Source organism: Notamacropus eugenii, chromosome 3 (assembly GCF_028372415.1).
Source record: "Notamacropus eugenii isolate mMacEug1 chromosome 3, mMacEug1.pri_v2, whole genome shotgun sequence".
Classification (NCBI taxonomy): Eukaryota; Metazoa; Chordata; class Mammalia; order Diprotodontia; family Macropodidae; genus Notamacropus; species Notamacropus eugenii.
The window spans coordinates 478,671,190-478,683,892 of record NC_092874.1 but is presented as its reverse complement, the minus strand read 5'-3'; the positions used below and the strand labels follow the sequence as shown (position 1 = coordinate 478,683,892).

The following is a 12,703-nucleotide window of genomic DNA, read 5'->3' as shown; positions in this document are numbered from 1 at the left end:
TGATTTGGTGTAATCATTCTAGAAAACACTTTGAATTTTTATGAAGAAAATAAGACCTAATAACTTTGACCTAGGAATTCTACCGCTAAGTACATACCCCCAAGAACTCAAAAACAAAAAGGAAAGCCCCATAAACACCAAATATTTATGGCTGTATTTTTGGAAACAAAATTGATGCCCATTGACTAGAGTAAATAACACGTGATAACTATGCTGTAAGAAATGATGACTACAGAGCAGCAGGGAAAGACTTACAGTAACTCACTCAGAGCAAAGGAAGCAGAACCAAAACAATTTATACAACAATGAAAGACCAACCGCAAAATCAGAACTGAAATCTGTCTGATTGTAACGAACAGGCTTGAGCCCAACAAAAGGGATAGGGAACTTCCTCCCACTGCCTTGCAAATGTCAAGGACTGTGAATGTGGAATACTATATAAATGGTCCTACTTTAGTAATACATTGGTTAGTTTTGCTGAACTGTTTCTTTTTTCTCCTTTCAAATCCTGTTATAAGATGATATAAAGACAAAAGACCTCAATAAAAATTTATTTTTAGTAAAAGATAGGTTGGAGTTGGACTGTGAAAAGCTTAAATACCAAATAGAGATTTTATTTTATCCTAAATGTCATAGGGAGCCATTGAAGGTGCTAGAGCAGAAAAGTGATGTGGTGGGACATGTGCTTTAGGAATATCACTTTGGCAGGGCGTGAAAGATGGGCTGGAACAAGGAGAGACTGCAGCCAGTCACTGAAGTAGCCCAGATGTGGGACGAAATTAGGGGCTGGTCATGTAAATGGAGTAAAGTGGAGGATGGAGAGATGTAAAAAAAAGTAGAGAGGAGGTGGAATTGATAAGACTTAGCAAAAGATGAGCTGTAGGGCATGAGGGTGGGGGAAAAGTTGGGACAACTTTCAGGTCAGGAACCTGGGTGATGGGGAAGACGGTGGTGCACACAACAGAAATAGGGAAAATAGAAGTCTGGGGGGAGGTTAGGGGAGAGATAATGATTGTCGAGCTTCAGACATGTTGAGTTTGAGATGTTTATGGGACATCAGGTGGAGAAATGAAGGGGGTGATTAGAAGTGTAGCTCAGGAGAGAGACTCGGGCTGGATATGTTGATTTAGGAATCATCTACATAGACTTGATGAATCTCTGGAAGCTAAAGAGAGCAAGAAAATAATGAATGAATGAATGAATGAATGAATGAATGAATGAATGAATGAATGAATGAATGAATGAAAAACATTTATTAAGCATTTTCTCTGTGCAAAGCACTAGAGATAAAGGTAAGCCAAACTTCTGCTCTCAAGGAATGAACCTTCTAATGGGGGGAGAGATCACCCACAGAACACAGCTGTAGCTGCAAGGTGGATTTGGAAAGGTCCCGTGGTCCTTAGGGTGCAGGAGCAAAGCAGGTGGCTCTACTTCTTTCATGTCATTTCCAGGGATAAAGCTACACTACACTGGTTTCTAATTCTGAGTCAGTTCATAGTGCCAGGGACTTGGATGGTGAGAACTTGCTTTTCAGGGTTTTCTGTTACCATGGCTGTAACACGCACAGAAACACTTAGTTGCTCAAATATGTTATCTCCCCCTGAAATCACCCCTGCTAGGGACCCAAAATTCCCCAGTCCTAAGATACATGGAATATTAGGTGTTACCTGAGCTTCAAACAACCAGGGATTCATTTGCCTGGGTGTCTCTCAGGATGTGAACCCCAAGGCTTGTTCAGCTGGGTCAGATTGGGACTGTTGTACTCTCCCACTGCTTTTCCTTATCTTTACTCTTTATGAATTTAATTTGTGATGCTCTGATAACGCGCAAATAGCTGATTCTATAATGATTTCCATATCAGGAAGTTTTCCATTAAAAGGAAGGCAAGTTTATGTTGCCAGTGATTTGTCCTGTGTTCACATATCCACAGGCTCCTGGCTCCACTCGGGAAGAAAGTACTGATGTGGTACCATCATGAGTTTCCTAAGTGAACTCAAGCTTCTGCCACCCTCTGTGACCAAGAGTCCGCTGCTGTCATCCCCTGTGCCCTTAAACACCATCAAGCTCCATGTTCACTTAGCTGAGAGGATTCTATCGAGCTTCCTCATTGATTTTCTCTCCTTACATCTTCAGCAACAGATGATATGTAAACTTCAATGCTCTTTTTTCTAAAACAATAATGTATTGCTCTTTTGATGTTGTAATACCTAATTTCCCCACATATACATCCTGCTGGCTCCTCTACCCAGTGAGTCACCCCTTATAAAAGGGGGGAAAAAGAATAAATAAGAAAGAGTTAAAAAAAACAGTTCAACAAAATAGAGCCTGCTGTCCCTGCTTCTTCCCTGCTGGTGTCCTCCCTCCCAAATGACTCTGTGTTTATTTGTATTTTTTCTCCTTGTATTTATTTTCTTGCATATACCCCCCAGGGCAGTCAAGTGGTACAGTACATACTGCAGTGGGTTTGGAATGAGGAAGGCATCTTCAAATCTGGTCTCAGACACTTACTAGCAGTGTGACCCTGGGCAAGTCACTTAACCCTGTTTGCCTCACTTTCCTCACCTGTCAAATAAGCTGGGGGAAAAAATGGCAACCCATGTCAGTATCTCTGCCAAGAAAACCCCAAATTGGGTCGCAAAGAGTCAGACATTGTTGAAATGACCAAACAACACATGCCCTTATTGTGTCCCTATTATGATGTAAGCTCCTTAAGAGCAGAGATTGTTTTTACTTGTATTTGTATCTCTAATGCCTAGCCCAGCTCTTGGCACATTGCAGCTACTTAATAACTGCTTGTTGATGGACTGGTTTGAGTGTTTTCTGACAGGGTTGCACTGCAAGGAAATAAAATTCAGTGGAATCAGCATTGCTGACTGCTGTTGAACTCTCAGTGACGCTAACTTTGCCACCTTCTTTATATGCCTCCTTGAGGAGACTCCAGGAAGCTGCTTTGAATTTAGCTGCAGTGTCTTGATGTCTCCTGGTTTTATTTCCAGTGGGAAGGCCATTCCACGGGCAGGTCAGTTTTTTTACAGTGAATCACCTCACACAGGGACTGCCCCATACAGTTTCTCAGATATGGAAGGTATTTCTGATTCAAGCTGGTACAACCCCAAGTTGACCAAGAATTCCCTCAATGATTTCCCCAGCCCAATGGTCCCTGGGGTAAAGAAGGGTCTCACATTAAGACTACCTACAGTTAACTAAATGCTGATGATACACAACCTAAGAATGGCATGATTCTCAGCACTTTCTGTGCCATCATCCAGCACTCAGTCATGTCTCTTTAGAAGTGAATGAGTTTGAAATTCAACTTTTTTTTAAAAAATTGTTAAAAGATTGCTTTAACATTTAATGGGGGGGGGGGGATAAACTACTACATTAAAAAAAAAGAAGTGGATGGTAATCACATTTATCTTTTTGGTTTGGCCTTGCCAATGTTCATCACCTTAGGACTGTACCTAAAGCCTTGCCAGTCTCACAGCCTTTGAGAGTCCAGGATTACCACCCACACACCCTGGTGAGGCAGCTAAGCAACATAACAAGCTCATTTTCTCATTTCATTTCCTTTCAATGTAGAGCGAAGAATTTTTTTTGCAAGTATCATCCAAAAGACAATTTTACACAGTAGCAAGTGTTGTTACTACTTACCAACATTTCCGTGTAAGAGATCAGGTCTGATTATAGCCAGCGTCTTTTCAATAAACAGCTCGAGTTCTTTTGTTTTAGCAAAATCTGGAAAAAATAGAATGAGATGCCTCCTTGCCTTTTCTGGATCGTCTACGAGATCGCAGACTTGTAGTAGCTCTCGCTTTTCCAACAGCTCTCGTATGCTGTGAAAGTGAAAACCATTATTATGGATTCATTTGAACTCAACTTTCATACACCATCTAGACCAATATTTAGGATTTGATGAATAACACTAGCAGTTTGCATATATACAGTTTGCATATATACAGTATACTCAGATTTCCAACCTGCTTTTCTTCTATTATTTCATTCTGTCCTAGGACCATGGGCTCTGAGAGGTGACCTTTTACATTGCCCACTAGCCCACTTCCCAGTGATTTCTAAACTCTACCATCTATATTGTAGCCATCTCACTCCTCTTCCCATTAGAACCAGGAGACAATTAGATGGTGCAGTGACAGAATACATTGCACAGTGAATATTTAGTCTGGAGTTGGAGTTCAGACTTTAGTCCAAATTTAGCCTCCGATATGTATTAGCTGTGTAACCCTGGAAGTCAATTCACTTCTGTTTATCTCACTTTCCCCAACTGTAAAATAGGAATAATAACAGCACCTCCCTCCTAGGATTGATGTGAGGATCAAATGAGACCATATTTACAAATTGCTTAATACAATGCCTGGCACACAGTAAGTACTTCATAAATGTTTGTTTCCTTTCCTTCTTTCCTTCCTTCCTACCTCCAGACCCTGGACAATGATAGGTGAGCTTCTGCCTTCCCTTGTCTTGAATCAAGCCACCATGCCACTCCCCAGGTATTTTTCAATCATGCCCCACCCCTGTTGTAACCCCAGCTCCCCTTTACCTGTCATCTTCCCCTACTAGAATATCAGCTCCCTCAGAGCAGTGACAACATGCTTGCCTATATCCCCAATAACAGCACATAATAAAGGTTTCTCCTTTGAATGTCCCAAGAGTCCTATGAGGTAGGCAGTAAAGGCACCTGAGGCCCAAAGAAGTTAAGGGGCTTGCCCATGGTTACAGAGTTAGAATATGGATTCAGAACTAGGTCTTCTCGACTCCACAATCAGAACTCTTTCCCCTGACTCCATGCTAACTTTTCATTTGCTGGCTTTTAACTACATTCATGGGTTGACATTGGAAACTTGAACCTGTTCTTAAATCTCAAGCTCAAGGAGATGGTCATTGGGGCAGTTCTCTTGTTTCTGATCTTTGGTTGGAAGCGCTAGGGCTCCTTAGGGCAAGAGGCAGCCAGAGTCTCTGGAATAGTTGGGCCAAGTGTAGCCTCTTCTAGTATGGAAAGCAATTTGTGTCATTTGGGGTCAGCCTGGCACAAATTGTTTACCTTCTTCAAGGCTCTACTTCCTCATCCATAAGATGATAAAAATGTAGCCCAGCAGAGTGAACAGTGTGATGGTTTTGAATCCACCTTCTGCCATTTATCAGCTGTCTGTCTCTGGGCAAACCACCTAAATCCCATGTGGCTCAGATAACTCCCTAAGACAAATCAATTTGGTCACAGAAGTGTTGTCCAGCTGATGGAGGGGATTCCCTACATCGGTGAGATCATAGATCCTTCCTGGAGTACAACGAGCTTAAGAACTCCTTCTCTCCTGGTATTAGAGTAGGAAAGGATCTCACTCATCATGGAGGTGGAGCTGGTCACTTTGTAGATGAGAAAACTAAGCCCTGGAGCAGTTCAGTTTTTCCCCAATCAAGTAACAAGCGTCTCGAAGACCATCTCGAGCTGTGCAGTGGTTTGTATGTCTGTCTGCAGAGGGAATGCTCATACTGACAAAGTCTGTACAGAATTTTTAAAAATATAAGGAGACTCATGAAGTCTCTGGGCATCCATATTGTTCTCTTTTGGTAACACCTATTTTTTGCCTTCTTTGCATCATTTTCCCCTCACCCAGAGTTTCTTCTGGGAAACCCATGACATGACATATTTTTCTGTTGTTATTTAGTCATTTCAGTCATATATGACTCCTCATGCCCTCTTTTTGGGAGGGTTTTCTTGGCAGAGATACTGGAGTGGTTTGCCATTTCCTTCTTCAGTTCCTTTCGAAGATGAGAAAACTGAGCCAAACAGGGTTAAGTGACTTACTCAGGATCACACAGCCAGTTAACTGTCTGAAGACAGATTCAAATTCAGGAAGATGAGCCTTACTGGTTCCAAGCCCAGAGCTCTATCCACTGCACCACCTAGCTTCTGCCTAAGTTTCCTCTAATATGAGTAAAAGATTTACCAGTACTACTATGCAAGCACTGAAGGTAATAATGTATATCAGGTACAGGACAATCTTTACTTCATCACACATCACAAGGAAAGCAACAGAAAGAATTCAGGTTAGTTAACAATCATCATCACCATGATAATAACATGTATCCACAAAGTACAAGGGCAGCTAGTGGCACAGTGCCAAGCCTGAAGTCAAGAAGACTCATCTTCCTGAGTTCAAATCTGGCTTCAGACATGTAGTTGTTGTGTGACCCTGGGAAAGTCACTTCACCCTGTTTACCTCAGTTTAATCATCTGTAAAATGAGCTGGAGAAGGAAATGGCAAACCACTGCGGTATCTCTGCCAAGAAAATCCCAAGCGGGATCACACAGAGTCAGACATGACTGAAACAACTGGACTACAACAACCACCAAAATGCAAAGTACTTAAAAACATGATCTCATTTGATCCCCACAACAACCCTGGTAGGGAGGGGCTATTATTATTACCATTTTATAGGCAAGGAAACTGAGACAGATGGAGAATAAGTGACTTGCCCAAGGTTATACATAGCAAGTGTCTGTAATTGGTGTCTCTGGATCTAGTCCTCTATCCATGGTGTCACTTAACTGCCATAAAGAATCAATATAATTTCCCTCTCCTTTCCCATGAGCCCCACCTTTTCCTCAATGACATAAAAACCCTCTAGACTCATAACATCACCCTGTGGTTTGGGCTCCCCTCAGGAGAAACACTATAGTGGGGTTTCCTCATCTGGGTGAATATTGGTTTTACTCTGGGGCCCCACTTAGCCCTAAAGGCTTAGACATTCCCTGAAAGGAAATGAACCTGGGGCTACTCCAGATGCAACCCCTCCTAGAACAACAAGTCTGCCTTCACAGTGGTCCTGCAGCCCTCCACATTCTTACCACCATCCTATAAACCAGATTGTCTCAGAAAGAATATGCACTAGAGGTCCTACACAGGTAACTCCTTCGCCATTAATACTGCACTGTTCAAATGCCCCACAGTTCTTGCAGAGGACAAAGTTCAGACTTTGGGCTCTCCTTTTGGGGCCCACCTAAAAGAATCCCTTCTCCTCCCGAGGGTGGCACTACCAAGGAAGTTCCCTTTCTCCCTGTAAAAGGCCAGGTCCCAGAGCTCCAGAGTCTGAGGTTACCAGAGAGGCAATCTCCTCTCCATTACACCTGAACTATCCAAATAATTCAATTAATAGAGATGGGGGGTTTTGTTTGGGGCTTGGAAAGGGGGTTTTCTTTACTCCTCCAACTGTGACTCAATCCCTTGTTGCTCCTCCAGTGCCTGGGCCGTAATGCTCTTCTCCCCCAGAGGTTAATACCATTCAAGAATCTCTCCCTCTCCCCTTCTCTTTAGAAGACTGTCCCTAAGCTAAGAATTCAAACAATTTCCAGAAACCACCACAAACACACACACACACACACACACACACACACAAAATGCACACACGCATAAATGCACACACACACACACACACACACCAGTCTCAGCATATGGTTTCATCTTTGCTTGAAGCCACAGGATTGAAAGGCTCCATCAGTGTCTTTCAGCACTATTAATGACATCCCATCCCAGGCAGAAATGAGCATGTACAGGCTCTTAACACTTCCACCCTGTTCCATGCTCAAATTTTTCAAGGTTTCTAAGATAAGAACCACCTCGAATCTCATGGCTCCCTTTTAACAGTCCAGCACAAAGCTGTGACTCCAACCCCATAACAACCATCCCCTGTTGTGAAGACTCAACACTCTTAACTAATGAGGCCTGAAAAGGTGTATCCACTATCTCCTTTGGGACACAAATCTCCTTTTGCCCTCATTAAATTGATCAAGGAACTCCTCTGATCAGTTTACTATGCTTCCGAGTCAGTTCAGCTCAACCCTTTCAAAAATGAAAAGTCATTTATATTTGCCATTAGCAAGCTCTCCAGGGTCAGGAAGAAAGGAGAAAGGGAAAGCAAGAGCCTGAACTCACAGAAGAGCCTAATTTTCACATGGCTAGAGCACAGTCCAGATTGGTTCCTCACCTTTACCCCTCAACCAGTCCCAAATAAGATCAGAAAAAGAGTCCATTCTCTCAGGCCCATAACCCTCTAGGCGCCTCCCTAGCTCCTTGAATATATCAGGGTTGGAGTTTGCCCATGTTTTAAATTTAACTGAAGGTTAGGAGACATTTTTTAATTTAGCTGAAGACATGAATTGGTACAATATTTAACACAAGCCTTTGTGACTTAGTAATTACGAGGAGGAGACCAAATGGAGAAAAGGGTCATTTTTTCCAAGTCTTATCATACCTTTTCAGCTTCTCCTCTTCTTCCTCTTTTGGTTCTTCTGGTTGATCCTCTTGTCCTTCTGGTTGATCCTCTTGTCCTTCTGGCTGATCCTCTTTTCCTTCGGGTTGATCCTCTTTTCCCTCGGGTTGACCTTCATTTTCTTCAGGTTGACCTTTTTTTTCTTCTGGCCGATCTGTTTTTTCTCCTTCTTGTTCACCTTCTTTTATTGGGGCTCCCAGGGAAATGCCCAGAATATAACTTGGGTTACTTGATGTATATAACACAAAATCTTCAAAATCAAACTACAAAGAAATCAGATCTCAGTTATTTATTACATAAGAACTACTTTCTGCAGTCATCAGAAATTGAATTATCTTACTACAGTTAATTTCACAAGGTTAAAAAACATACCTGCCATGTGATGATATTTTTCTAGGGAATTTCAAGGGTAAAAATGTTAAATGTCTCCTGAATGGATGGGAAAGCCTGTGAACTGTAGAACTATAGAGTTAGAAGGGACCTTGGAAATAAGCTAGTAGAAAATCCTTCATTTTACAGGTAAATAAGCTGAGGCCTCAAGATTAGAAGTGATTTACCCAGTGTCACAAAGCCACTCATTGGCAGAAACAATACTAAAACTTTTGACCCAGTATTCCTCCCATCATCCTTTCTTGCCTCTCTTAATTTTCCCCTATGATAGGAAGATACAAGAATTCCGAAGAAGACAGTAGAGGGCCATCCAAGGAGTCCACTGAAGGAATCACTATTTAGCCTGAATAAGAGAAAATTTGGGAGGGAGCTGCATGCTGTTTGTCTTCTAGAATTGAAAGGGATGTCATGGAGAAGGATTAGATTAATTCTAATTGGCCAAAGAGGACAGTACTAGGAGAAATGCGGAAAAGTGATGTCAGATTTTGGCCTCACTATCAGGAAAAACTTCCTGACAATGAGAGCTGATCAAAAGTAGAATTGGTCCCTCAGAAGGTAATGGGTTTCCCTTGCCTGGAGGTCTTCAAGCAGATGCTGAATGACCCTTTATCAAGGATATTGTGGGGGAAGTAGTTGTATAGAAATGAATTAGATGATGTCTAACCTAGATGAAGGGACTCTGAAGTCCCTTTCAGCTTCTTCCTTTGGCAATTCTGAGACAATCTGGCTGAGTTAAGGAATGGAAGGGAGAAGAGAAAGTATCTCATGTAGTGAAAGAGAGATATATTAATAACCCAGAAGAAGTCATAATGGAATGCTTATCACATATGGAAATAACAAAAAGCTGAGAGGGAAGAAATAATACGTTGGACAAAGGTTTGAGATCCAAATCATCTTATCGAGCTATAGAAACATGGGCTGAAAGAAGTTAGATGAAATTTAATTTTAAGAAATGTACATTTCTATTCATGGGCTCAAAAAATCAATTACATAAGTACAAAATGAGAGAAGCATGAATGAACAACATTTTAAGTGAAAAAGACTCAAATATGTGTGGATTACAAATTCACTAAGAGTTAGTCATGTCATAAGACAGCCAAGGAAGCTAAGGCAATGTTGGGCCAAATTAACAAAAGTACAGGCACCAGAATGAGAAAAGACTTAGTCCCACCATGCTCTGCCTTGATAAGATTACATCTGGAGTATCATATTCAACTCCAAGTGCCACATTTCAGGAAGAATATGGAAAATCTGGAGCATACCCAGAAGAGGAGGAGGGTGGTGAAGGAGAAGAGACCACAGAAAGATTATTGAGAGGCCCTACCCTCAAGGAGTTTATACCATTCTACTGAGAGACATGCAACATATGCATGGATAAGTCAAAATAGGGTGATTTGAGAAGAAATCACTAATAATTGGGGATCATAGAAAAGATTGCATCTATGCATAGATGCAAAGAAAAACAAAGATATTTCAGAAGTGGAGATGAGGAGAGAGGACATCACAGGAATGGGCAACAGTCTGCACCCAGGAAAGGGAGATATTGCATCATATGGAAGCATGAAAGGGAATAATATGAAATAAAACCTAAATTGGAATCAGATTGTGAAGGCTTTTAAATGTCAGGCTGAGAGGTTTGCATCATATGCTAGAGTTAATAGGCAAGCATGGAAGGCTTTTAACACAGAAGTAACATGGCCAGTCCTGTGTCTTAGGAAAAATGATTTTGTCAGCTTTGCGTGAGCATCATGGATTAGAGAGGAGAAAGACGAGAATCAGGAAAAACAGTTAGGAAGCTATTAAAATTGTACAAGAGAAGTGATGAGGACCTGAACTAGGATAGTGGGTGCAGAAATAGAGAAATGGGGACAAAAGCTAAAGATATGCTAAAAGCAGAATCAGCAAGACTTTGTAACTGACTCAATTCAGGGGGTGAGGGAGAAAGAAGAACTGGAAAAGTGACTAAAGATACCATCTTAGTGATGGGATGAATAGTGATGCCCTCAACAAAAATAGAAATTTCTTTCTGTGAGGGGAATTTCTATCTATGATCAGATGATTCCCATCCTCCACCTCCAGTAGATTTAGTAACAAGAAATAATAAGTTGCTAGCACAGACAGTTAATAGTCACTTGAAACCAAAAGCAGTTTCAAGGAATATGTTGCCTGGCAGCAATGAAAAGAGACAAATGTGGATTGAAGGAAGAATGGGTAATTGAGAGTGCTGCCGCAGAGAGGACTTCATGAAAAGGACCATAGGGTCCTGCAGTACACTAAGTTTGAGTTACCTTGACCACACATATGGTGTATATATGTGAGTCTCACTGCCACTGTTCTCGAGGTTTATGCCCACTCTTCCCACAGGTACTGTGTGTATTTCTGGGAGATTCCACCCAAGGCTTATGAGGGGAATGTTCTATTGCTACTGCTCTATGCTGTTTTAGTAAATGTCTGTTTCTGAGTCAATTGTGTTTACTGGCTGACTGTTATAGAGAAGCACTCTAGTAGGGACCCATGAATTATAGTTTTAGGAGTGAAGACCCAATGAGTATACCTTTGAATCTGGGAGTGGTAGCCACCCTCCATAAAAGTAGCCAGAGGGGATGCTGCATATGGTAATAGAAATTTCTTCTCTAAGACAAATATCAAGAATATTTAGATCCCACTACATTTAACAAAGACAATCATTTCCTAAGAATTTTCTTACCTTATATGAATCCTCTTCATAAAAATCTCTAATTTGCTCGTCATCTAAGAACCTCTGCTGCTCTGCTACTATGAGAACGCCAAAATCCACAATCTCCAATTATAGATTCATGGTAGGTTGCAGAATCATTGATGGGCAATAGAAAAAAGGAATCACTCAGGTTACTCTCCAGTGTTTAACAAATTGTTTGGAACAGATTTCATTTCCTACAAAACTACACCTCTTAAGCTGCTTTAAACACACAAATAGGGAGGTCTTTCTCTTCCTTTGAGTTTTCAAAAGCATTATTCAGAGGTATAGAAAGATGTGTCACAGGAAGGCTGAAATACTGACAAGAGATTATCAACCTCCTACGAGGTCAATTTACATGCTACTCTTTTAAGTTGGTTGCTTGGAATGTCTGGGCACATTTTCCCATAGAAATAATGTTACAAACAAAGATGATCAGATTCCCAGGGCAGGTGAGAAATATGTAATGCATGAAGTAGCTGCAACCTTCGCACATTGAGAGCAAAAGGTCATAGAAAACCAGATGGCCTCTAAGGTCCATTTTAGCCCTGGATTTATGACCCTGAGAGCGATCTTGGTCGAGCTACTTAATGCTCCTTAGTTTCAGTTTCCTCATCTATCTGTAAAATGGGTTGGTTAGCCTAAGTGAGCTCTAAGGTCCCAGTCTCCTCACTCACCTCACTACCCTTTGTGGCACCAAGTTCATTTCATGCTTTGGGTCCATTATCATCCTAAAATATTAACCTGTCACCAAGACAACTGGCTGGATTTGCTGCCACTTTTCCTGCTCACTGTTCTCACTGACCTGCATTTCCCAGGTATGAGGTGATTCAATTCCCTAGGCACATATAGTTAAGAAAGGCAGGAATGTGGAACAAAGGACTCAAGGACCCCGCTTCCTCTCCTTAGGGTTTGCTGAGTTTGCCCTTCCCCCTCAAGGCACGTGGAGCATCACACCATCCAGCCCCAGAGCTTTGGGCCATTTCTTTGATCCTGGCTCAAGTTATCCCGAACATCTTTCTTGGACTTCTGACCACATTTCAGTTTCTATCATGATCCCAATGGTCACTGGCAGTGTTCTGTCCCTGTGTCTGTGTGTCTCTCCAGTTTCTGTCCCTTTTTGTATCCATCCCTTTCTCCATGCTTTTTATATTTCTAGTGGACATATCACAAATTTCCATGGCCAGAATCTATTGCCTATCACTGCCTTTCTGGATTAAGTCATCTGCTCCACTTAGTAGAGACCACTAGAATTCCAGTATCTCAAGGATGTCTTCATGACTCCTTTGCTTAACCTGGCTCTCCCTCCCAACC

At 41.7% G+C, this 12,703-nt stretch overlaps 1 protein-coding gene across 3 annotated transcripts in view; it reads right to left on the bottom strand.

Annotated features, from left to right (window-relative positions):
- The window catches only part of NME8 (NME/NM23 family member 8), a 56,290-nt gene that overhangs the window by 17,395 nt on the left and 26,192 nt on the right, over window positions 1–12,703 (bottom strand). For all 3 annotated transcript variants that reach the window (XM_072599071.1, XM_072599072.1, XM_072599073.1), the window contains 3 exons: window positions 11,381–11,473; window positions 8,266–8,546; window positions 3,652–3,833 (listed from right to left, as the gene is read on the bottom strand). In XM_072599071.1, the coding sequence (XP_072455172.1) occupies window positions 3,652–3,833; window positions 8,266–8,546; window positions 11,381–11,473 (556 nt within the window). The remainder of the gene's footprint in view (window positions 1–3,651; window positions 3,834–8,265; window positions 8,547–11,380; window positions 11,474–12,703) is intronic.